Genomic DNA, 24,752 nt, shown 5'->3' on the forward strand with positions numbered 1-24,752 from the left:
ACACCTATATAACACTACAGGAAAGACAAAACTGACTTTTTGACAATTATATTGGGGACTGGCATAGCACATGGCTGATTGCATCTTTGGAAGATTTTGGGCAATTTGTTTTGCTATGTTAATAGTCTCCCGCCAAAGAACAAGTAGTAGCTGCTTAGCTGAATCGCTTTGCGGAGAGTGGTCGAGCTATGCAAGACCATGACAACGACTCTTGTTTAGCAAGTTAGCACAGCAGCCAAAGAGGCACAGCGGGAGAAAAAGGTATCAAGTAAACTTCCCTGTATTCTAAATGTGGTAGTTCATGCAGCATTCCCGTCAACCCCCATTGCTAGTCTCTTAGTCACACTTCTTATAAAGTCCACATTTTCTGCTCGGTCTTATAAACAAGTAGACAAGCAATCCAACTCAGCAGTCTCTTGTCAACTGCTGGACTTTCCCAGTGTCTCTTAGCTTTGCACGATCCATGTGAATAGGCTTTTTTAGACTAGAGCTATTTTGTTAGAAAGAAATAGTTCACACAAATTTGTTTAAAAGAGAGCACAACAAATTGCATCCAGCTTTGTTTTGATTGGTCAACCACTTAGACATGTCCCGCCCCTTAGTGTATTGATGTCATTATGTCACAGAAGAAAACAAAGGAGTCCAATTGAGGCGTTTCAGGCATGGGGGGGTGGGAATGTGTGGTAGAGAGTAACTCCCTCTGGAGGGAACTTTGGGATTTTAGCTTTTGCAGACCATTTACAGCCACAAAAACCTATATAACACACTACAGGAAAGGGAAAATCAACTTTTTGTGTCTTCAGTTCCAGAGAATAAAACAAACCTGAAAAAATGAAAGGGTTTCAATCACACAGATACCACACACTTTCGTAAACGTAATACCTCATGAGCTGTTGCTGTTTGCTCTGTTATTTCAAGTCAGCAAACATTTATTATTTATACATTAGTGTCCCGCTGTGCAGCGCCATCAGATCCAGAAATATGGCACAAATCATCCTTTAGCGCTGTTCAGTTCTGTCTGTTTCTCCCCCCTGTTTCTCCTTCTCCCTCTCTGCTGTGTAGTTGTATTGAAGCTGCCGGAGGAGCCCATGTTGTTGAGTAAGAGAGGGAGGGGAGGGAGGGGGAGAAAGACAGAGAGAAAGAGAGAGAGAGAGAGAGGGGGGTGGAACTGTTGATTTACTAAAGACTCAAACATGACCAGTCTCCCCTCCCACACACCCACTCACACTTCCCTCTCCTCAGCTCTCCCTTTTCCTCTCTCTCTCTCTCTCTCTCTCTCTCTCTCTCTCTCTCTCTCTCTCTCTCTGTCTCTCTCTCTCTGTGTGTCTCTCTCTCTCTCTCTCTGTCTTTCTCTCTCTCTGTCTTTCTCTCTCTCTCACCCCCCACCCTCTCTTGGCGTGATGGTACAGCTCCAGAAACAGGAAGGAGCCGCAGCTCTATAAATAGAGAGGAGCTGCTCAGCCAGGAACCACACACACACACACACACACACACACACACACACACACACACACACACACACACACACACACACACACACACACACACACACACACACACACACTCACAGTTTCCCCTCTTGTTCCCTCATTTTCTTTCTCTCTCTGCTTTTTGTTGCCTCTCTGCTTTTTGCTTGCCCTTTTTCTTACTTATACTTTATCTGGAAAATATAAACAGGAACACACTCTAACATATGCACATTCAGAGATACACACACACACACAGTTCTTGACTTTGATGATAATTAGTTGTGCGTTTAATGCTAATGATTTGTAAATCTGTCTGTTAGCATGCACTGCTGCTTGGACCACTGCCTTTTTAGTAATGTTATGCTCTCTCTCACACACACACAAACAAACACACCATGGTATTTGTCATTGAGTTCGGTGGGGTCTGAGATGGATGGGGGTAAATGGGGAGGGAAAAGTGATGGTTTTCTGTGACCACTACGATTTTATGTCAGGTCAGCAGGTTTGAAACTGCTGAGGACATGTGCACACCTACACTTTATGTCTTACTATAGACACACATACACACAGACATACATTCACACACACATTATATATGATATATATGACAAAGGGCTGTACTTTGATAAAATGTAAGACAATCCTATTCTGTGTAGAGGAGAGCTAGTTAGCTTTAGCTTTTTTCCATTCCTGTGAAAGGAGGCGTCATAGAGTTGCATTACGGTGCGTTCAAGCTCCAGTCAGTAGAAATTAAACAAGATTTTAAAAAGACTGTTAAATGTTTCATAATTATATTTTGGGTTATCCATAAAGACGCATAACTTGCTTACTAACCGACTAACTAACTGCAAAAGAAACTTGGATTCATCTGCATAATTTGGAATAAGGTTGAATTTAAGTCAACAAGTTATGTTTTGAAGATTAGAATGACGTGTGTTTTCAAATCAGCGGTGTACAGGCCCCCTGTGTACAGAAGGCAGACTGGCAGGCGCTTTCTCAAACACACACACACACACACACACACACACACACACACACACACACACACACACACACACACACACACACACACACCATTATCTGGGATGGCAGCCAAATAGCTCTTTTGTTTGTACCTTCCTCTTGTCACTTGCTGCTTTCTGTCCCTCACTCCCACAGACTTTGTTTTCACGTTCTGTCCATCTATTGCCCAATGTTCGGGGATTTGGTCAGGAAAAGTGGTCACTGTCTGTGTGTGGGTGTGTGTTAAAAGGCTAGCATTGAGAAATAATATACACCAAACCACAATTTTGCAATAATCAAAGTGAATTAATATGAAATTGTCAGTGCCAAAGTGGCCCTTGTAAGAAAGCAAGCGTACCGACTTCGTTATGGAGAAGAGAAAAAGACAGAGGTGAATTTTTTCCTGTTTTCTTGCTATGCTAAGCTAAGCTAACAACAGCTGGCTCAACCTGTTGTCATTCCCAACCCTTTACATACAGACGCTGGGTGTCGATTGGCGTTTTTATTGCACTGGGAACTCCTAGGTGTCCCTTTTTTAGGTTAAGGTAACAAAACTACTTGGTTAAGTTTAGTAAAACATTGTGGTTTAAGATATACAGCTCCGGAAGAAATGAAGAGACCACTCCAAATGTTTCTTAAATCTTTATCTCTACATGTATGGCAGCCATTCCAGTGTCTGTTGAATTCCAACACAGAGAAAAGTTGTCAGTAGTTTAAAGAATTCAATAAAATAAAATCAAAATGTTTTTAACTCAAAGACATATCTATAAAAAATAAAAGCAGAGAGAATGATAATGCTGAAGTAGTCTCTTAATTTGTTCTGTGGCTGTACATGCGTAAGTTAAGTGAGTTACATAACATATCAAAGTGACAGATCCTTTACGTCAGGGTCAGTCACAGAAAAAAACAACCTGGCGATTTTCATGTACTTGCTCAAGGACACTCCGGCAGTACGGGTGTTTGCTGACGTGTGCTTGAACCAGTGCCCTTGGGATGAAGGACGAATTCTGCCTGTTTTTCTTTCTTGATGTTCTCAGTTCCTTCCAGTTGTAGTAGTAGAGTGCAATTTAGAAAACAGTGTACGCCTTCTCTGTTAGATTACCGGGTACAAAAACACCTAAAAAAAAAAACATTCAATTTGATTTCCGCACTATTTTTGCTGCACCCCTTCAGTTATTCCCCCGAAGCCAGCCTTAGAAAGTTGTCAGTTCGTAAAGACGGACTTGTGGTCACATGTTAAAGACTCCTGCAACTTAACCGCATCATTGGCAAGCGGTTTGTGCTTTAAAATATCTGGATACACGCCACAGCATTTTTTTTGCCATAATCCCATAAACATCACTTACACACACAGCAGCACACACATTTACTTATTAAAGCCCTTTTTGATTTAATTGACTCATTTCACAGTCTAGTGGGCAGTCCAGCAACAAACACACACATATACACACACACACACACACACACACACACACACACACACACACACACACACACACACACACACACAAGGTGCATATTGGCCTGCACCAGGGAAACCAAATGAAATTTCGACAATTATGACTCATATTTGTGTGCCTCTGCTACCTGATTTTATCCACTCCACATTAGTCATGCTAGCAAGCAAACGCGTGTATATGTTCAAACATGTAGATAATGATACATTCTCTTTGACGGATAAATGTTATATGTTCTCTTTGGGGCCACATTTTGAATAACCAGTATCGGCAAAGCGGGTCTCTTAAAGAAAGACTCCATCTGTATATTGACCATTTTGTCTACCACAGAATTTACACTGTGTTACCTTCAATTCGTATATGAACCTTTGTTTCATTTGCATGCCTCCACAGTGACAGAATAATCCAAATAAGATGTTTTAATATAGACTGGCTGCTCTGAAATGTGGTCTCCATTTACTTCAATTCCTTTTTTTTTTCACTGCAGAGGCATGCAACAGGTTAAAGTTTTTTCAGTTGGGTCTCGGTGAGTAATTGATGTAATGATCATTTTGTGGGTGAAGTATGCCTTCACTTTCCTTGGATAGTGGATAGGTCAGTTTTCACTGCAAGCATTAAAGCTCTGTGTGCACCGCTCTGAGCTGGGATCAAAATGTATCTCAAAGGAGCCTGCTGCTTGTAGCTAAAAGCTTTTACATTATTTGTTTCCGACCAACCATCCAAGGCTTGCTGAAAACCAGCTCCTTTTTTCAACAAAAGCAATGCATAAAAAGGCCATACAAAGATTACATTCAAAGGCTTTATTGTATATAAAATATATAGAACATAAAACCAATACAAACAGGGAAAGAAATAACACAATAGAAATAAAATAGTGCTAGAGAATGTTGCAAGATGTGCAAGTAAATAAACATACAATATACATATATATGTTTCCAAAAATAAGATCCGTGGCAAACACATCCTTGTGATACTTACACTTTTCTTAAAGGTCTCCTTTTATGCTATATTTGAACAATATAGTGTTGGGCAATATCTATACAAAACATGTCTGTGAAGTGTTTTGCTCAAAATACCAAACAGATCACCCATTTTAGCATGCCTCATACCCCTCTATTTCAGCCCTGTTCCTGAAGTGCTGATTCTGTGACTGTCGCTTTAAGTTTGAGCTGACCTGAAGCTGGCCACGCCCCTTTGGAGCGTCACACAGCTCTCTGTCTGAAGAGAGATGTTTTTAAGGGAGATACTCAGCTAAATGCTGCCGTGATTAAACCCCATATTATGTTCCAAACCACATCAAGCATTATTTCTGAAACGTTTCTCTCCCGCGGGGTTTACCACAAGGACAGTACCTTTTATACTACACATACTTTCTCCAGTACAGCGTTAGCTCTGAGTGTTAGCGATGCTTGCTAATGTAAACACAGACCATATTACTTCCAAACATGTCGTGTATTGTTTCTGATCCAGCACATAGCTTGTTATTTCTTCAGTGTTTACCACTAGAACAGAGACATTATATGTATTATATATACAACAACTCTAAGTCCCTCCTGCAGACATCCTGCACAGAGACACAGAGGTGCTCCGGAGGGGATTCAGCTTGTGACTGTATATGGGGGATAATAGGTTGGGACGAGTCACGTGGGCGGGACGTTGCCAGGAGTTCAATGTAAAACCAGCCCACATCCCACATTCCTTATTACGTAAAGGAAAGCAAATCTGGATCAGCTCGAGGAAAAAAGAGAGGGTTGTATTTTCTGACACTTTGTGGGTCTCCTTGCACACACAGACACATATCTAAGTATAAAAGACATCAGAAAGTGCATTTTGCATAATAGGGGACCTTTTAAGCATGATCATATTAGAGCCACTTTTATAATTATTGAAGCGTAAATGCAATCACCAGAAGTAAATAACTTCAGGTAAACACTGATAAACTAAAGACTTTTCATCCCTTGTAAGCCACCACCTTTTTCAACCCACATTCACCCATGCAATATTTACTTACGTATTTTATTTGGTATACGTAACGTTAAAATGACCCCAGAGCATATTTTGGGCATTTCACCACAAACTCGTCAAGAAAAAAAACTTGAAAACTAAAGCCGGGCTAAAATGCTAACTCATTACCAATTTAGGACTCATTTCTGCACCACTCTTTAGCCACTCACTGTGTGTTTGTGTGTGTGTGTTGCATTGGCAGGTCTGTCCCCTGCAGTAGAGAAAAAGTGGGGGAGATAATATGGAAGTGGGGGAGGGATGGTTTTGAGTAAAAGCGCTGAAGCCATTTTCCAAGAGGATGCAATTTCTGTGCGACTTTGGATTGGGTTCACAACTTTCTGTGATCAATCTCAGGACTACAGTCAGTACATGTTTTTCTAGTTGTCCACCTTCTGGTAAACATGTAAAAAAAAATAGCCCATAATTTGGAAGCGTCTCAACATGTTTTTTTAAGTGTTGAGAATTGGATATGATGCTCAACCTTTAAAGAGAGGGAGTAAGTGAGCGATCTTGAGTAAGGAGGAGGAGGAGGAAGGAGGATGCAGTGCACAAAGCAGCAGAGCAGCAGGTTGCTATAACAACAGCGCCTTAGTGGTTCCATCTCTCTCCCTCCCTCTCTGATCACCCTCTCATCGTTTGCTCCCCGCTGTCATTTGGCGCGCTATGCCTTTCCATCAAGCCACCTATCCCCCACCCTCCTGCCTCTCTCCCCTCGCTACCTCTTCCGTGCCTCACCCTCTCTCCTCCTCTTCATCTTCATGTTCTGGTTGCTCCTCCACTCAAAGGAAAAAGACCATCTGCCTGACAAATGAGTCTTCCTCCTCATGCGTGTGTGTGTGTCTCTCTTACCTTTGTCCCTCTGTATCTTTGTCATTCTCTCCCTGTCTGTGGGGGGGGGGCGCAGTCAGCAGGTGTTTGTGTCAAAGAATACAGAGGGAGACACAGGAGGAGAAAACAAGCGCCACTCTCTTCTCTGCTCTTTTAACATCCTCACGTCCTTTTTTCTCCCGATGCTCTTTCCCGCGTGCTCTCGCTAAGAACTTGAGGAAACTACTTGAAAATTCTTTGTCTCTGACTTTCCGTGTCTTCGTTCTCATTTTCACACATGCAAACGTTTCCTCTCAATCCTATTCCAGTGATTATCAAACATTAGACACATCGTCAGAGCATGGCAGGTATTATTGCTGGATTTTAGAGCCGTAATTAGGCTTGCTAATTGTGCTTAAAGAAACACATGATTAACAGCGCAGTTATATATAAAGTGTCTGACAGTTTTATTATTCTTGCATGTTCCCTCAGGCTAGAACATGATGACTTATAGTAGGGCTGGGCAACGTGAAAAAAAAAAAAAAAAATCATATATATCACAATGTTTTTTAACTAAATACCTCAGTATCCATACTGAGGCAACAGTGTAAGGTTGGTCCTTCCACAAAAAAATGTACGCAATGAAGATTAAAATAAAAATAAAGGGTCTGCAGGCTAGCTTACCAATCAGAGCACACTTTTTGAACATTAAAGCATGTCAACAGGTCACCGTAGAGGAACAAAATACAAATATGAACCTGGAAATTAGCATATTATATCCAAAATAATGATTAAGTGGATAAAGCCAGAAATTAGAACCTATAGAAGAATTTGTTAAATATCATGTGATTTAACTATAATGCAGCCTTTCACACCAGAAAAAATAATATCACAATATCTAAAACATAATACACTATATAGTCTTATAACACCATAATGATATAACAAAATATAATGCCCAAACAGCCTATCTCTTTCTATCTGTCTTTTCTTTATTTCTGTCTCTATAGTCAGGATTTAATCTAAAAGGTTCAACTGCTAATGCTTTTTTCTATAAGTGGGTGTGTATTCTTAAACCTGTGTGTGTGTGTGTGTGTGTGTGTGTGTGTGTGTGTGTGTGTGTGTGTGTGTGTGTGTGTGTGTGTGTGTGTGTGTGTGTGTGTGTGTGTGTGTGTGTGTGTGTGTGTGTGTGTGTGTGTGTGTGTGTGTGTGTGTGTGTGGGAGGGTGCTGTAGTTCACACCACCTGCATAATTATGGGAGTTTTTATAGGTGGGCTTTGAAAGGCGAGTCTGTTATTATCAACATGAGTCACTGGCATTTAGGGAAAGCCTGTAACACACACACACACACACACACACACACACATACACACATACATGCATGCATGCATGCACAAACACTGTTACACACACACCAAACCAAAGGCGCATACAGGAGACCTGAATAATTTAAACCCATTGATTGCAGGACCGTACACACAAACACAGTTGATGGAGCCGTGTCGTGACAGTGGTGATGTGTGTTTTCCTCAGTTGTTCCTCCTAATGGCTACACGAGACACACACACACACACACAATGTAGTTTTGGCTGTCAATACTAATGATGTTTATCATGCCATAAATATAATTAGGCTGACTGTCACTCATAGTGGTGAACAGGGGGGAAACCTGACAGCCCCACCCCACACATACACACACCAGTTAACCAAGAAAGTAAAAAAAAGAAGAAAAAGATTTGTGTCTTTTTGTGGTGCGTGTGTGTGCTTATCTGTGTGTGTGCTAGCTTGAGTGGGTCCACCTCAGGGTCAGAATACAATCTGAATATATTTTGTCTGTTGTTCCATCTGAATAACAAAGAGCTAAGCGTACATTTCCGCACATACGTGTGTGTGTGTGTGTGTGTGTGTGTGTGTGTGTGTGTGTGTGTGTGTGTGTGTGTGTGTGTGTGTGTGTGTGTGTGTGTGTGTGTGTGTGTGTGTGTGTGTGTGTGTGTGTGTGTGTGTGTGTGTGTGTGTGTGTGTGTGTGTGTGTGTGTGTGTGTGTGTGTGTAAATTGACTGAGAGGAATTAAATAAAATCACATTTTTATTACACCATTCCACATATTTTTATCTCCTTTTGTTTACAGTGTGTATTTCATTACATGCTCTTTGTAAAAAAAGCCATATTGAATTAATTTCCTTGAGAAAGGCATTAGCATCTAACAATGTACAATATATTGACTAAATGATCAATTACAATTAAATTAAGTAACTACTGCTGACAAATGCTCTTTGTCAGCTCTTAAGAATAGTTATATATAAAACAAAAAGATGAAATAATATTTTAATACTAAAAGAACTGTAGCAAGTATTTTTGTGTACAATGAAGTTAAGGTGATCCTGCTTTTACCACATAGCTCATCTTTTGAAAGAATCCCAAACTTGGATTTGGGTCAGAGCACAAAACGCGCACCCTGGGAGCTTTTCATAAATTAGGTCCCTGCTTCCCATCCGTCATTTTAACAGCATTTATTATTCCTCTGCCAACTTCATTAAGGTTTGGAATTAACAGGAGTAAAGAGTAAAATTGAGATTGAGAGTTTATTAAAGTGCATAGAAACCAACATTTTTATGCATTTTCCCTATCAATTTATTACAGTTTAGCCATTTGCGGTTCCTATTGCTATCCTCAGCCTCCAGCGCTGCCAACTCCTTACTGCAGCATAAGTCTGAATACACAGTGTGCCGACTTTTGATATATACACCTCTGAAAAAAATGAAGAGACTACTTTATCTCCAAATGTATGGCAGTCATTCCAGAAAAATTGTCAGTAGTTTATATAATACAATAATAATTTTTAAAAATCATTAACTCAAAGACATATCTATAAATAATAAAACAAGAGAAAATGATAACGCTGAAGTGGTCTCTTATTTTTTTCCGGGGCTGTAAAAGTCATCTTAAACCCCGCTATAGTGTTTTGTCTTGACTAGCCAATGTTCCAATGAATAATCTCCCATCACCAGAGTGTAAACTTTGACACCAGATGAGTTGGCACACTGGGTATCAAATGACTAAATACAGTGTTTTGACACGTTTTGGTTTTTCTTTTGATGTGGTCTTTCAACATATTTGATTCCCACAGTCTGATACAGAATTTACGATCTGTTGCAACAAAGAGTTTCCTTTGCGCCAAGCTTGAAAGTGCAGCTCTTGTTGTTCAAAACTCCAATGGAAAAGTTGTTTTTGGAGAGAACTCCTCCAGACCTTTCTAACACCCCAGATTTATGGTTACACATTTTTCTGCCAATGGGGAGTCAATATTCCCTTTGACATGCTTCATCGTTTCAGCTGGGCTTTGAACCATAAGCCCTGTATCATCAAATGTACACTATATAGCGAATGGTAGAGCTATCCCACTAATACATTGGTTTTCTAGACCCTGTTTCATATCGGCACTCCAATGTAAATCCCCTGTTTTATCAAATTGGTAATCCAAAAAAAGAAAAAACATTTTTGATGGTGTTGATAAAAGGAGATATTTTACATTTCTTGCGTGGCACACAACTTTCCCTATGTTCTGCCCTTACTCATTTGCTTTGTCTTGAGTTTCTGTCTGCTGTCCCCCTACACCTCTCCTCTTTAACCCCGGTCTATGATAGTGATTACCTTAACTGCCAGCCGGCGTTCGTTAGCACCCTGTCGTTATCTCGTCTGTGCCTTGACAGAGGCAGTGAGACTGTTAAGTTTGTCCAACTGTGCGCTAGCTGCCTACAGTGAGGCTAAGATTGGGGTGTGTGTTTAGACTGGGCTTCCTGTTGGCTGATGCTAATGATGGGGAGCGTACTACAGACGAAACGTTCTTTGATCTTTCCTCCTCAGGTCCAGCCTGCTCCGAAGAGGTTGCTCATTGCATTACCCCTAGTTTTACTTTATGCTGATAAAAAAAATGTACGCATGCATGTGCTCTGTGTGAGAACTGCTCTGATCATTATTTCATTTTTGTACAGAATGTACAATTTGTCTTGGTGATATTTAGATTTTCATCACAACCCTTGTATTCTATAGACTCTTGTGGATGTGTGTAGAGAGAAAGCTGTGTAATGCCTTATTGATTTGATATCTCGTGTTGCTTCCCTTGTTAGCACCCAGAAAACCACAGAAAAGTTTTTTATATTGCCAACATGTCCCACCTCTTATTCTTCTCCAGCCCTAATCCATTCTCTTTTTTTCTTTGGTACAGCTCCAGGAGACTGTAAAGAGGAAACTGGACAGCGCACGATCTCCGCTCAATGGAGAACAGAACGGTATTTGTGATGGAGGCAGCTACTCGCCGACTACCAAACGGGTACGGAAGGAGGGCCCCAGCAGTTTGGACTCACTAACGGGTCTCTCCAACAATAACGTACCACCCATCTCTCCACTGCATCACCAAATGGACATTAAGCCCTTACTTGGCGGGCCAAACACTTCCACCGGAAACAACACTACAAACAGCAACGGCAACCACATAGGCCAGGGGTCAGATGATCTTGGAAAGAATGGTGGAAGCCATCTCTCGGACATGAAGCTGAACGGCTCGTTGGACCTTGAGGACAGCTTCGGCCTCCTCAAAGACTTAAAACAGGAGCCACTGGACGACGGAGGTGGGATGGAGTCCTCTGATCCCCAATCTCTTTCCAATCAGAACAAACTGTTCTCCGACATCAACCTCAATGACCAAGAGTGGCAGGAGCTGATCGACGAGCTGGCCAACACTGTCCCGGAGGACGATATGCACGACCTCTTCAATGAGGACTTTGAGGTTAAGAAGGAGGCGGAGTTCGGCAGGCCGGCAAACAATCATACACCAGGCCCACAAGAAGCAGCTGGGAACACGACGGCGCCGCCAGCAGCCGCCCTGCCTCCCCCTCCGCAGCCTCCACAGGGAGGCCCCCAGGTTCCCATGGGCTCTCCACAGGTCAGTACTCAGAGGGTCAACAAAATGTACAAGTCCTCAAAAGGAGAATCTGTAAAAATTAGGGATGCACCGATACATCGGTGAGACATCGGTGAGACATCGGTGAGACATCGGTGAGACATCGGTGAGACATCGGCATCGGCCGATGTTAGCCCTATTTACCACAATCGGCACATGGGTAAAATAAGGTGACATCACCGATGGCAGTCGCCGATGTTTATGTTTTGCTACGTGACCGGGAGAAGTCGCATTAGCGTCGTTATTTTTAAATCTGACGGACCAAATCTTAAATCAGGGCATCATTTTGAAGGCTTAGATCAGTGACTGTGGGTCTGCCGTAACTTTAAAGTCATTCAGAGGGGAGGGGGGGGGGGGCGTCTCCTTTCCTCTACTTTCCTCTACTTTCCTCTCCTTTCCTCTCCTTTCCTCTCCTCTCCTCTCCTCTCCTCTTTGAGGAGCTGCGCCGCACCCTTTGTACCGGGTGTCTGCAGGATCGGTAAATTAAATCCATTCTCGAGTGTTCTTGGGAGGCCGTCGTTTATATTTGTGACTTTGTTATACTTGCTGCTACTCCCGTTAACTTCCAGAAACGTACTATAGCTCGCCCAACCTCTCTCGCTCTTACACATGCACACACTATCCCCCACTCTCTCTCTTAAAGGGACAGGCTACTATTACAGTTTAAATAGTAAAACATCGGCCATCGGCAAAAAAAAAGTTCTTAACATCGGCATCAGCCGACATTTTTGCAATCGGTGCATTCCTAGTAAAAATAATATTTTTTTTCATTTAATTATTAGAGTAATTATATTATAGAAAAACTTCTTGCATGTCTCCACGGTGAACAAAGAAAAACCTGAACAGTTGTTGATTAATTGAATTAACTGGGGGCCTTGTTTAACAACAGCAAAACTCCCCATTTAATTCAATTCACCAAACCTCTTAGTTTTTCCTATTCCTCGTTCACCGTGAAGGCATGCAAGAAAAACAAAGTGTTCTACAAGAATTCAAGGTTACGTCAGCTGAGTAATTGATATATAAATGATATTGTCTTTTTTCTTTTATGATCTTTTGGGTGAAGTATTTTTATCCCATTTAACCCTTAGCTAAGTTGTTACAATCTTAGGTGAATCAGCCTCAATGCGATATTTTTCTTATGTTAAGAGTACAATAAAGGATAGCATTTTACTCACTTCAAAATGTAACAGAAAGTTAGACATGTCACAAGAGCAACAGTTCATAAACAATGTATAATCTGCATGCACAGTGAAACTCGGTTGTTTTCAGCTTTTTTAGCAATTTCATATCTTTTATTGTTACATATTTTTGAACCACTTAAGAAATCTGATCATTTGAATATGTTTACACAGTTGTGTCCGTTATTTTACTTTCTAAATTATTTTATACATAAATACAAATTGTGAGATTTGCAGAATGCAAAACAAAAACACAGGAAATGTTTAGTTATTGTGTTGTGATGATAAAATAATGTTTAATAATTTAGCTGTGAGGTATTTTGGTCCAAGACAGATGGCTTCCAGCAATACTCAGATTTCCCTAGACATGTGTAGGTGTGATGGTCTTTTTAATCTAAATGGATAGTCAAATTAATACTTAGTAAACCAATACAGTTAATTCCTAAAACAAACTATATGAAGATAGTTTTATATATAAAAAAAAAGGTTGTTTTCAGTTAATACATGAATACAGCTCTGCTATCAGGGAGTTAAGTACAGAGCTGATGCAAGGAGGCATTCCTTTCAGTTACATTCAGTCAGCTTTGCTCTTTCCAAAGTTAATGTAAAAACTAAATGATAAGAGGCTTGCATCTCATGGCTATTTCTTGATGAAGAAACAATTTACTTAGAGATGCACCAATCTCGGGCCGATACTGACTCAAATAGCTGGATTGGGATTCCTTGACAATGGGGCTTTAGTATACACTGCTCAAAGGTACGAAACCTTCTGACAACAAGTTTCTGACAAGTAACTCCCCCTAAAACCACACATCATTGTTTTTACTTTGCTGTTTGTGTAAAGACTGAAAAACGAGACAATGTGTAAATTAGAAAGCTTTAGCGGTGTTGGTGGTTGACTTTTTTTTAGCTTTGGAGAGAACTAGGGAACCTGTTGTGTCTTTATTTTAAACCAAGTACATTTCTTCCAGATTTGTATTGCACCATTCATTTAAGAGTGCATGAGTCTCATGGTATTCTTTTTGTTTTTGGACCATTCAGGTCCGACCGTCGTCGTCTGGCCCACAGTTTGCCACCACTGCCAATGGAACTCCTCCTCAGCAACCTTTGCAGCAGTCTCCAGCCGTTGCCATGGCATCAGGTTCCCCATTGCACAACTGCGTGGCTCGCTCCCCTCAGACCCCAACCCAGGCTCAGACGCAAGCAGTCTCTAGGCCAGGGAATGCATACATGATGAACCCAGGCCCGGGGGTCAGTCAAGCGGGCACGGGACCTGGAGCGGCCGGAGTTGCACCTGGAGGCCAGCCTGTAGGGCCAGTGACGCCAGAACTTTCTCCAGCAGAGCAGCTAAAAGCAATGGCCCAGCAGCGTGCTAAACTGCTGCAGCAGAAGCAGCAACAAGCAGCTAACTGGTCCCCTGCAGGAGCTCCAACCAGTCCCTATAACTCTGGTCCCTTTAACCAAGACAAACCCAACAGCCCCATGATGTACCCACCGCAAGCCTTTAACGCTCCACAGGGCCCTCTAGTGGCTGGGATGACCCCGAACAATGGGCCCAAAGCCCCTATGAACAACTACCTCCCTCACAACCACATGGGCATGATGGGCCAGCAACAGCCAAACAGCATCAACCAGAACACCATGACCAAACAGCAGCAGCAGCAGCACACGGCAGCCATGTTGTCATACAACAACACCAAACCGCTGAGTCACTTCAGTGGCAGCGGGGTCGATCACATGGGCCAGAGGATGACTCCCCCCATGGGAGGGAACAATCAGGTCAAGAACCCCATGATGCCTCCCTACATGGGCGGCGGGGGAGGCGGTGGCCAGGGTGCGGGGCCGGGGCAGACCCAGGGGCCAATCCCGGGACAGACGGCCCACCTGAGTGAGGAGCAGAAGAGGATGCTGCTGATGAAGCAGAAAGGGTTGAACCAGAACATGCCCTACAGCGCCATGCAGCCTCATGGACAGGTAAGGCACCTGTTGCTTTCTTCACCTCTGTCGGTTGCTGCTGGGTTGAACTGTTTATTAAGATTACAGTATGACTACTGGCAAGATCTTCATCAAACTTGGTATAAGGGTGTGCAAAAAACCAAGGATAGTGCTCTCTGAGTGGCATTCTGGTAAATCAATACAATGGGGTAAAGAAAAGTTGTTTGCATTGGATTGGTTCAGATCAAGCGAAGTCAACACCATTGCTTCTGCGCAGAACCAGAAGGTTTCCTTCAACTGTCTGTAGCTCGAGCTCCGATTCCTGAGTTGGAAGCTGGAGATGAATGCCATGGTAAAGGGTGCTGGTGTTAAAGAACTCTCAACCTAAGACCTTGGGAGGAGAACGAAACACTTGACAGGGTTTGCTTGTCAATCTTTGATGTGCAACAGGAAACACTGACTGTCCACTGGAGACTTTCTATAAAATGTATAGGTAAAACGGATGCAACACACAGATTCAAATACAGACAAGCTCATTCGAACAGTTGACCAGGGCAGATTATGGAAAAGGGGTTGATGTTTTACAAAACCTTCCAGAGGTGTAGCCAGAGAAGGTAAAATGGCGTTAGTTTCCCCAGCAACAAGCCAGGGCTGGGAATAGGCATAGGAAAATGGCCTGTCGACAGTGTATTGATGCCTCTGCAACACTAGCAGCACTGATAGCCTCTCCCCCCCACCCACTCCTCCTCCCCCAGACACACAAGCGCATGCACTCACACACAACGGCAAACACCAAAGCTAAACGGCTCCTTAGCTCATATCCCCAATCTGTCACAGCTGACTGATGGCTGAGATTGGACCGCTAAGCCAAGCTAGCTGCTGTCATTACCGACAGCCAGCCTCGGGCAGTTTGTTTCCCGAGCACCAGCGACCAGCGCAGCCCGCTGCAACGCTCTGGTGCTCCGGCCAGGTGTCAGGTGTCTTTAATAACCTGCCGGATGGAGGATGTAAAGGAAGTGTAGGAGGACTATACCCTCACAAATAAACAGCCACACAAGTGCAAGATCACACTCCTTCTTGCTATCTCAGGGCCATTGTGCTATCGTCAATAGAAAGTGTGTGTGCGTTCTTGTTGATGATTCACTTGTCAATGTTGTCTCCCTTTATCTCTCTGTCTCTCTCACTCTGCCTCCCTTGCGTTCATGATATGGCTACAGTCAGTCACCTCCTCCTCCTTCTCCTCCCTTCTAGAGATCCCTGCGTCTCCTATCCTGCTCCTCCGCCCCCCTCTCCTCCCCCTCTTTCTCCCCCTACCAGAGACACTCAGCACCAATAAATGAGCAGATTTATTAATATGGGGCCATTGTGGCTGCTGCCTGAAGGGCTGTGTGTTTGTGTGTGTAAGTGAGCGAACGAGCGCGAGTCTGTGCACACGCATGTTTGTGTGTGTCATAGATTCTGGGGGGGGGGGGGAGATTTATCTGAGTGAGCAACGTAGAATTGAAGACCGGCAATGGAGAGGAGAGGGATGCGCGGAATAGAAAAAGAGAAAGACTTAAAGGAGAATGCAGAAAGAGAGAGATTTATGTAGAGTGAGGATGGAGCATAATAAAAAGAAAGTCAAGGGCCTGGAAATAAGTGAGCAATGCAGAGTGGAGTGTCTGAAATGCAAAATATTCTCAGTGCACGGTGGGTGCAGACGACTTAATTTTAGCAAGGATATGAACAACAAGTGGTAACATTTAAAGGGGAAGCTGAACCTTTTTACAAATCAATATCACTTCACTAGGGATACTACCAAGGAATTAAAATAGTTTTATAAAGTCTTTTAATGCTTGGTCGAGTCTGAGATAATAACTGATGATGTCATTGTATTTTTTAATAAAAAGGGAATTCAACAAGGATGTAACTTAATTACAAGCACAGTTACAGCGTTGGGTCATATTTAACTAATTGCAGTTGGCAATTTTTGTCATCCTTTAAATAGATAATTAGCTCTCTTTTATTAAGGTTTCAAACTTTCTGTGCCTAAACTGTAGTCGCATTGGACTAAAAGTTGCACAATTCCTAAGTATGGCAAAGTGACAAATGCTAAAAAACCAACAAAGAATTGCTTCAGGTGATATTAATGCTTTTCTTTCCCACATTGAATATATAACGATTGAGAACATCATCTGAATATAACATGTGTTTATGAAGGTAATAATTCAAGCAAGGAGCAGCGTCATTTTCTCATAGACTTCTATACAATCAGACTTCTTTTTGCAACCATGTCCCCTGCTGGATATTAGAGAAAATTCCTGTTAAAGGCACTTCTGCATTGGCTTCCCTTTTCAGACTTGTGAAGTTGTGGCTAAAGAGAGGGAAAAAGACAGTTTGGATTGGTACCATAGATACCTAACGTTGAATAAGGTGGTGACGACCCATCCCTCGCTTTTAGATGTCTCCAACAGTTTTTCCCCTGCAAAGCCATACTATTAGATGATAAACCAATGGCAGTATTAGCATTACTTTCTAATTTCTACGTATCATTAATATGTGTTTCAGTTCAGAGAGAAAGAGTTAGTTGGACCATAAAGGTAAACTTATATAGGCCTATGTCTGTTGATATCTGTCAAAGCCAAGCTGAATTAGTAGTCTGTGTATGTACTGTATATTTCTTGATGCAGAGTAATTCGTTTTTTATCTGCAGATTCCCTTGGTAGTATTTGTTTTTGTTTGGGCAGGTGATGCTAGCTGTGTTTGGATTCAGGTTCCTTTGTTTCCATTAGAGTGTGTACATTAAGCTTTGGCTATGTGTGTTGTTTTGTCTCACAGGTGGAGCTTAAACATCACCATCTCTGCTCCATGCTTGCTTACTGTGTGTGTGTGTGTGTGTGTGTGTGTGTGTGTGTGTGTGTGTGTGTGTGTGTGTGTGTGTGTGTGTGTGTGTGTGTGTGTGTGTGTGTGTGTGTGTGTGTGTGTGTGTGTGTGTGTGTGTGTGTAGGCTAATCCAGTTAGCAGCTGCTCAGGGAAACTTCAGCCTCGCTCCTCAAAAGCTCGTTAGTCAAGCTTTAATTGTTGCTCCCTCGTTTTGCATATCGCCATGACGCTAATTTATGCCCGTTGTCGCGGTTACCGTCACCACGGTGGTGGATGTCTCAGAGGAAGCAGCGATCGGCGGGAAGCAAAAGGCGCGTGCACGAGTTTGTGGAAGATGTTTGTGTGACTGCCTGTCTGCTGCGGTTGCCTCACTGCATGTCTGTGTGTGACAGAGTTGTGAGACGGATGTGGCTTGTTGCACAAGCGTGTGTGCAGCTGTGTGCAGCTAGCAGCACGTGGGCGGGTCTCTTGGGTTATCTGAGTGATGATTGGATGAAAATGGATTGACAGGTGTTGGGCTCATAGGATGGCTTCTAGTGTCATCCTGATAAATTAGAGTGGGACGTTTGATTGAATGTGCGTGTGTGTGTGCCTGCGTGTGTGTGGAAGTGAGCATGCGTGTGTGCTTGTACGTGTAGAAGACCCGGGCGTCGCACACAGACAGCAGTGCACGAATGAGCCGGTGCTAATAGCCCTGTGAGTCACGGCATCAGCCCACACACACACACACACACACACACACACACACACACACACACAATAAACAGGCTTTGAAAAACACCCACAGGCATGCACACTCTGACAAAGCCCCTCCTGCTTTCCACCTTCCCCACCCCTCTCTCCAGAGGTAAAGCCTCTCTCATCATCCCCTCTGTCCTTTTTTTTATCCCTTTCTTCATCATAGGAGAACTCTGACCTCCACAAGGTATCAGGGGTGGCAAACACACACACAAAGCTAGTTGGTCATATAACGTCTCATGTGCTGAACTAGAACCTGAAAAATATGTTTTCTGGACTGATATTAATGACTGATTTTAGTTTTTAAAACTTTAACATCATTATTATAAATTATTATAGTAGTAGTAACAATAATAAAAAACTTGAATAATAATAATACACTATATTTATATATCACCTTTCAAAACAGATTCAAAGTGCTTTCACATGAAACAGAACTAAGTAAAAATTACAGAAAAAAAAACATCATCACGTAAAACATGATAACCTCTATTTATGCTGTATGCACTTTGAAAACATCGTTATGAAGCGCTTTACTAAGGAGAAAACATTTAAAGGGGCCTTATTATGCTCATTTTCAGTTCATATATTTATTTTGTGTCTCTCCTGGGTCATGTTTCCATGCTTTAATGTTCAAAAAGCTCTTTATTTTTCTCATACTGCCTGTGCTGCAGCACCTCTTTCTGCCCTCTGTCTGAAACCAGAGCCCAGCCTTCTCTGATTGGTTAGCTTGCCGGCTCTGTTGTTATTGGTCAACCGCTAAAAGATGTCCCACGTCTTAGTCTATGAAATACAACGCGTTGGCTGGTAAGCCGATAGAAACGCAAGTGTACCGTTGTGATGTCAGTTTATCGTATACAAATGATGATTAGCAGGGCATTTCAGGCAGGAAGGGGGGGTGTTTCATGCTATACGTTCCTATGAAAGACACATTTAGAATTATTAAAACTCCCAAATATCAAGCACTGATATCTGCGTTGTACTTTACCCAACCACAATGTGAAGGATGCAGCAGAAGGGCTACAAGGGGGGAGAGAACTGGGGACAGCAAGTCTTGTCCTTCTCTCTCTTTCCTCCATCTTTTCCCATGAGCTGGAGATATTACCTTCCCGCCCTCTCTCTCTCCTCACGTACACACATTTTCACCTCCTGCTCACTCTGTCACCCCCCACACTCTGTCTGAGTTGCACGCACAAACACACACACACACACTCACACACACACCACACACCACACAAGTGAATACTGCTCACTCTCTCACTCCTCCATCTCTCTCACACGTGTCAGGGCTTGAGCTGAGCTGCTCTCAGATCCTGTAGAGAGGCTCTGGAGATGGGGAGGGAGGGGGAGGCAGGTTGTGGAGGGGGTGTGTCGGGTGGAGGTGGAGGGGGGGACAGGGTGGAGACTGCTGTGTATTTGCTCTCTCTGTTTCTATATCTCTCTAGCCTCTAAAATGCTTCTTGTCAGGACAAACACAAGACAAACAGCACTCTCTCTGCTCCTGCTGTACGTTTCCTTTCTTCTCTCCTCATCTCCTTTCCTCTCCTCTCGTCACATTTCCTTTCTCTTCTCTCCTTGCCTTCCTCACCCTGTTCTCCTAATATTTCTACTTCTCGCATATTGTGTCGTTTCCTCTCCTGGCATCCTTTTCTTTCCTTTTGAAAATGTTACTTTCCTCTCCTTTTCTTTCCTCACATTATCTTTCCTTTCCATCCTCTCATTTCATCTCCTCACATCCTTTCCTTTTTTAAAGATTTCCTCACCTCTCTCTATCTCCTTTCCTCTTTCCAGATGTTCTTTCCTTTTTTCTTCTCCTTTCATCTCCATACATGTCCTTTCCCTTGCTCTATGTAAAAAAAAAATTAATGATTCCTTTTCCCCATTCGTTTTCTCTCCTCGTCTCATTTCCTTGCCTCATATTTCCTTCCTCTCCCATCTCTTTCATTCATCCTCACTCTCCCTCCCTCTTCCTCTGCCTCCTTAACCATATATATATATATATATATATATATATATTTTAAAAAGTGTGTGCGCGTGGTGTAATGCTAGACTACTCAAAAGTGTGCACATGGTTTTAATGGCACTGTGTGGATAACTTATGTAGGATTTAATGCATGTGTGTGTTCATAATACAGTGCATGATAGTGAGTGTATTATGCTAATGTAGGAGATAAGAGTGGGAACATAAGTGTGTGTTTATGTATCTTGTGTGTGTGTAAGAGCAGCATCGACAGCAGCAGGAGGGAAAACAATTCCCAGGGTCCCCAGACACCCCACAACACACACACGCACACACACACACACACACACACCACCAAAGCTGTTTGGTTTACTCCGACAGCACCAGAGAAAACACACTGAGGCAGACCATCTCCACCCATTCGACATGCCCGGGGGGTGTGAGTACAGGGTTGGAGAGGAAATATCAATACTCACCTCCACCAACAGGCTGCTGTTTTAGAGGAATGTCACTGTAATGTGTGTGTGTGTGTGTGTGTGTGTGTGTGTGTGTGTGTGTGTGTGTGTGTGTGTGTGTGTGTGTGTGTGTGTGTGTGTGTGTGTGTGTGTGTGTGTGTGTGTGTGTGTGTGTGTGTGTGTGTGTGTGTGTGTGTGTGTGTGTGTGTCACTTATATTAACCGCACCTGCAATATTGACCTTCAGGCCTCAATGTATAGGAAACCAGTCAAGACACAATATGTCTGCAGGCACCTGCCGTCTGAGTGTATGTGGCTCTCTGTGTGTGTGTGTGTGGAGGTACAGTATATCATTCTTATTCCTTGTCTGGGCCAAAGGGAGGCATGGAGAGGAAATGCAGTCAGAAGGCTGCATACTAAATAGACTGCTGTCACCCCGCCAGCACCACACACACACACACACACACACACACACACACACACACACACACACACACACACACACACACACACACACACACACACACACACACACACACACACATCCAGACACACACAGATGCACGCACAGAAACATAAATGCATGCTTGGTTGCTCTACCTCTTATATACATACTCACAAACACACACACACACACAGACTCCCCTCGTGCCAGCTCAAAGTTTGGCTGCCTTGCTCGGCTGCCGGTTACCATAGCAACCATTGCCCACAGCACCTTGCAGCCCAAATCAATGGCAGCTTCAAGATGAGAGTAGGCAGGAGTGTGTGTGTGTGTGTGTGTGTGTGTGTGTGTGTGTGTGTGTGTGTGTGTGTGTGTGTGTGTGTGTGTGTGTGTGTGTGTGTGTGTGTGTGTGTGTGTGTGTGTGTGTGTGTGTGTGTGTGTGTGTGTGTGTGTGTGTGTGTGTGTGTGTGTGTGTGTGTGTGTGTGTGTGTCCACACACACGACAGTCTGTCTCTGTCCAATTGTTCCAGGCTGTAAGCAGGTTGTTCTTGTGTATAGTTTAGAGATAATTATGGCATAAGGCTCAGCTGCAGATTGCATTAACAGACCGCTATCAATGTTGCACGAGTTGGAAATAAGCCTACGTTTTTTGGGAGAGGGATGGGAGGAAAGTAATTTGGCTAAAAGAAAGTGTGTGAGGTCAGTTGGTTAATTCAGACCATGGTTTGTTTGTGCCAACTTGCTAATCATCACCTTGTTTGTGTTGATGCCTGTACATTTTGCCACCGAGCCAAGAGACACACACACACACACACACACACACACACACACACACACAGACAAAGTCGAGGGACGACACAGATGTGACCCCGCCCTTGTCCCCAAAATGCACCCCACCCTCCCCATCTGCTCAGTCAGATGCTAACACACACACACACACACACACACACACACACACACACACACACACACACACACACACACACAGCCACTTACCATTAACACCACTCACCACTGTTCAGTGACATGCTCCAGTAAGTATACACACACATACACACATGACCAAAGCACCCAGTCTTGTAAAGTCGTACGGTTCACCTACATGCGTCTGTCGGAGGCTCTGCATTCATATTCCAGCCCTTCCTCTTAACCCCCACCCCACCCATCCCTACGTCTATCACTCTACATCACTCCACTGTGTGGGCTCAAAGAAGGAAGGAGAGAATGGCGGAGGGAAATGGAGAAGGCAGACGGGGGGGGGGGAGGTGTGGTAAGGCTCTTTGAGGATTAGGTTTGAGAATTTTGACTGTCTTACTGAGGAAAAAAGGAGGCGTTGGTGGTGATGGTAGTGGTGGAGGGGGTAGATTGACTCCTCTGAGCAATTTACCTCAAACGGCTCCGACACAGCTAATCCGCTCTTAAAGGAACCTAATCCAACAGTCTTGTACCTGATACTGAGAAAAAGAGAGTGGCAGAGGGAAGACGGGAGAGAAAAACGAGGGAGGGTGGGGAGAGTGTTGTGTGTTAAATTGTCCTCATACTCCAAACTAAATCAAATTATCCGTGTTCACTCCGGCTAAATGACAAAGCATAGCCAGATTATATGTTGATCTTGAACACTGCACAAGATGGACAGCTAAACTCGACAACGTTTTTTCCAAAATGTCATTCTTCTCTGCCATTCCAGTGGTATTCCTTTAGGCTGCTTCATTTTTGTTTTCTTCTTGTTCTTTTTTAATTTTTGTTTACATAACAGGGACAATTAAAGTAAATAAGCCCCAGTTAGCTTCAAGCTAATAAGCATATTTGTCCCTTAGCAGATAGAAGTAAAAACAATCACAAACAGATTTGCTACAATAAACAGCAGAAACATGTCCATCAATGTGAGATGATAAATATAATCAGTAAATCAGATACATGGAATTCAAGGCAATCACTTGTTATTTTTAGAAGCTTGCTAGTAATAATTACTACCGAACATAAGTCAAATCTTCTGTTGGCGCTAATATAAACAACAAGATTGAGGTTATACTTGCAAATACTTTAAATTACCTCCAACATTCTCCTTTACCTGGTTACTGTAAGGGATATAGAGTAATTCAGCATGCGTCCTAGCAAAATAGGTGAGCCTTGGTGATGAAGAGAACCTACTCTAGCTTGAAAGCTAATGGAACAGACTAGCAAGCCGTGCTAAGTGTGACAAATGTATTCTGTATACAAGAAGAAGAAGATAAGTCCTCTTTTTGTAGTTTTTGGCCTAGATAAATAGTGTAATTGTGTCCATCTAAGAAAAGAAACTCTGCCTTTTAAAGCTGTTATGGGGTTCAACAGTGCTAAAAAAAGACAGTCATAGTATATCATATCTTTAAACCGCACAGTGCCCAGAGTAAAAAGCACTGTTAGCATGGGTTAAAAGCCAGGATGGACAGATAGTGACAAGGAAAGAGAGAAAAAGGAGAGAGTGATGATAATAAAACTGTAGAGGAGAAGGAATGAATGAGCTGAATGGCGAGGAGGCTTTGTGTGTCATATGTTAGCAAAGCATGGAGAAGTGGTCTGCCCTGGAAAGAGAGAACTATCTAACGCAGGGAATTGAGGCTTGTGCTTTCTGTTACAGGGCAAAGGAGGTAGAGAAAGATGGAAACTGATCACAACAAGAATCACATGATGCTCAATGATAGATTGGGGAAAAGAGCAACACGGAGAAATAGAAAGGGAGAGTAACTTACATACAAAAGTACAAATAATTATAAAGAGCCGATGACAGCTCTTCTTTCTCTCTTTCTACAGATTTTTAGATAGTTATTTTGTTTTTCATGCTTGTACAAATGTCTGTGCACAATTTAGCACATATTTGAAGAGGCATTCTCCCGCTTTCTGGCCTCCATGCGTCTTCTCCCCCTCTTTTATATTCCTATTTTCTACCCATTCATCATTCAAAAGCCAGGTTTCCATCCAAGCGTGTCGCACATTTCCCCCAATTTACTATATTTGATCTAAGGAAGGTTACTCAGATTTGCGTGACGCGATGTGGAGAACATTTTTAGTCACTACGATTGGCGTTGACGGCACATGGGTAATGTACGTCATAATTTATTCGCTCGATTGGGTTCCCTTGCACTTTGCCACGTTTTACTTTCATTGTCACACAAACTTTCCCTCAGCCAAGCATTTCAAGACTCTTCGAATGTTACATTACATTACGTGTCATTTAGCTGACACTTTTATGTATACGGTAGACATCCCAACCAAAATAATTTTGGGGTTAGGTATTTAGACCAATTAAATTTCTGCTGTGAATGGGAATCAAACCACTGACCCTCTGATTGGTAGATGTCCTTTTGCCCCCTGAGCCACTACTCCGCTACTTACAATTGAAGATGTGCATTAAAACCAGTGGATAGCAACACACCTACTGCCTTCTTCTTCTTCCCCTCACTCTCAGGTAGTCCCCCCCTCTCCACCTGCATTCCCCGCTTCCTCT

General features: G+C 42.9%; 1 protein-coding gene across 1 annotated transcript in view; it reads left to right on the top strand.

Annotated features, from left to right (window-relative positions):
- The window catches only part of maml3 (mastermind-like transcriptional coactivator 3), a 111,379-nt gene that overhangs the window by 39,981 nt on the left and 46,646 nt on the right, over positions 1-24,752 (top strand). Inside the window, exons 2-3 of the mRNA XM_063883505.1 lie at positions 10,965-11,681; positions 13,919-14,851. Of these exons, the coding sequence (XP_063739575.1) occupies positions 10,965-11,681; positions 13,919-14,851 (1,650 nt within the window). The remainder of the gene's footprint in view (positions 1-10,964; positions 11,682-13,918; positions 14,852-24,752) is intronic.

This window comes from Eleginops maclovinus, chromosome 5 (genome assembly GCF_036324505.1).
Source record: "Eleginops maclovinus isolate JMC-PN-2008 ecotype Puerto Natales chromosome 5, JC_Emac_rtc_rv5, whole genome shotgun sequence".
NCBI classification, from domain to species: Eukaryota; Metazoa; Chordata; class Actinopteri; order Perciformes; family Eleginopidae; genus Eleginops; species Eleginops maclovinus.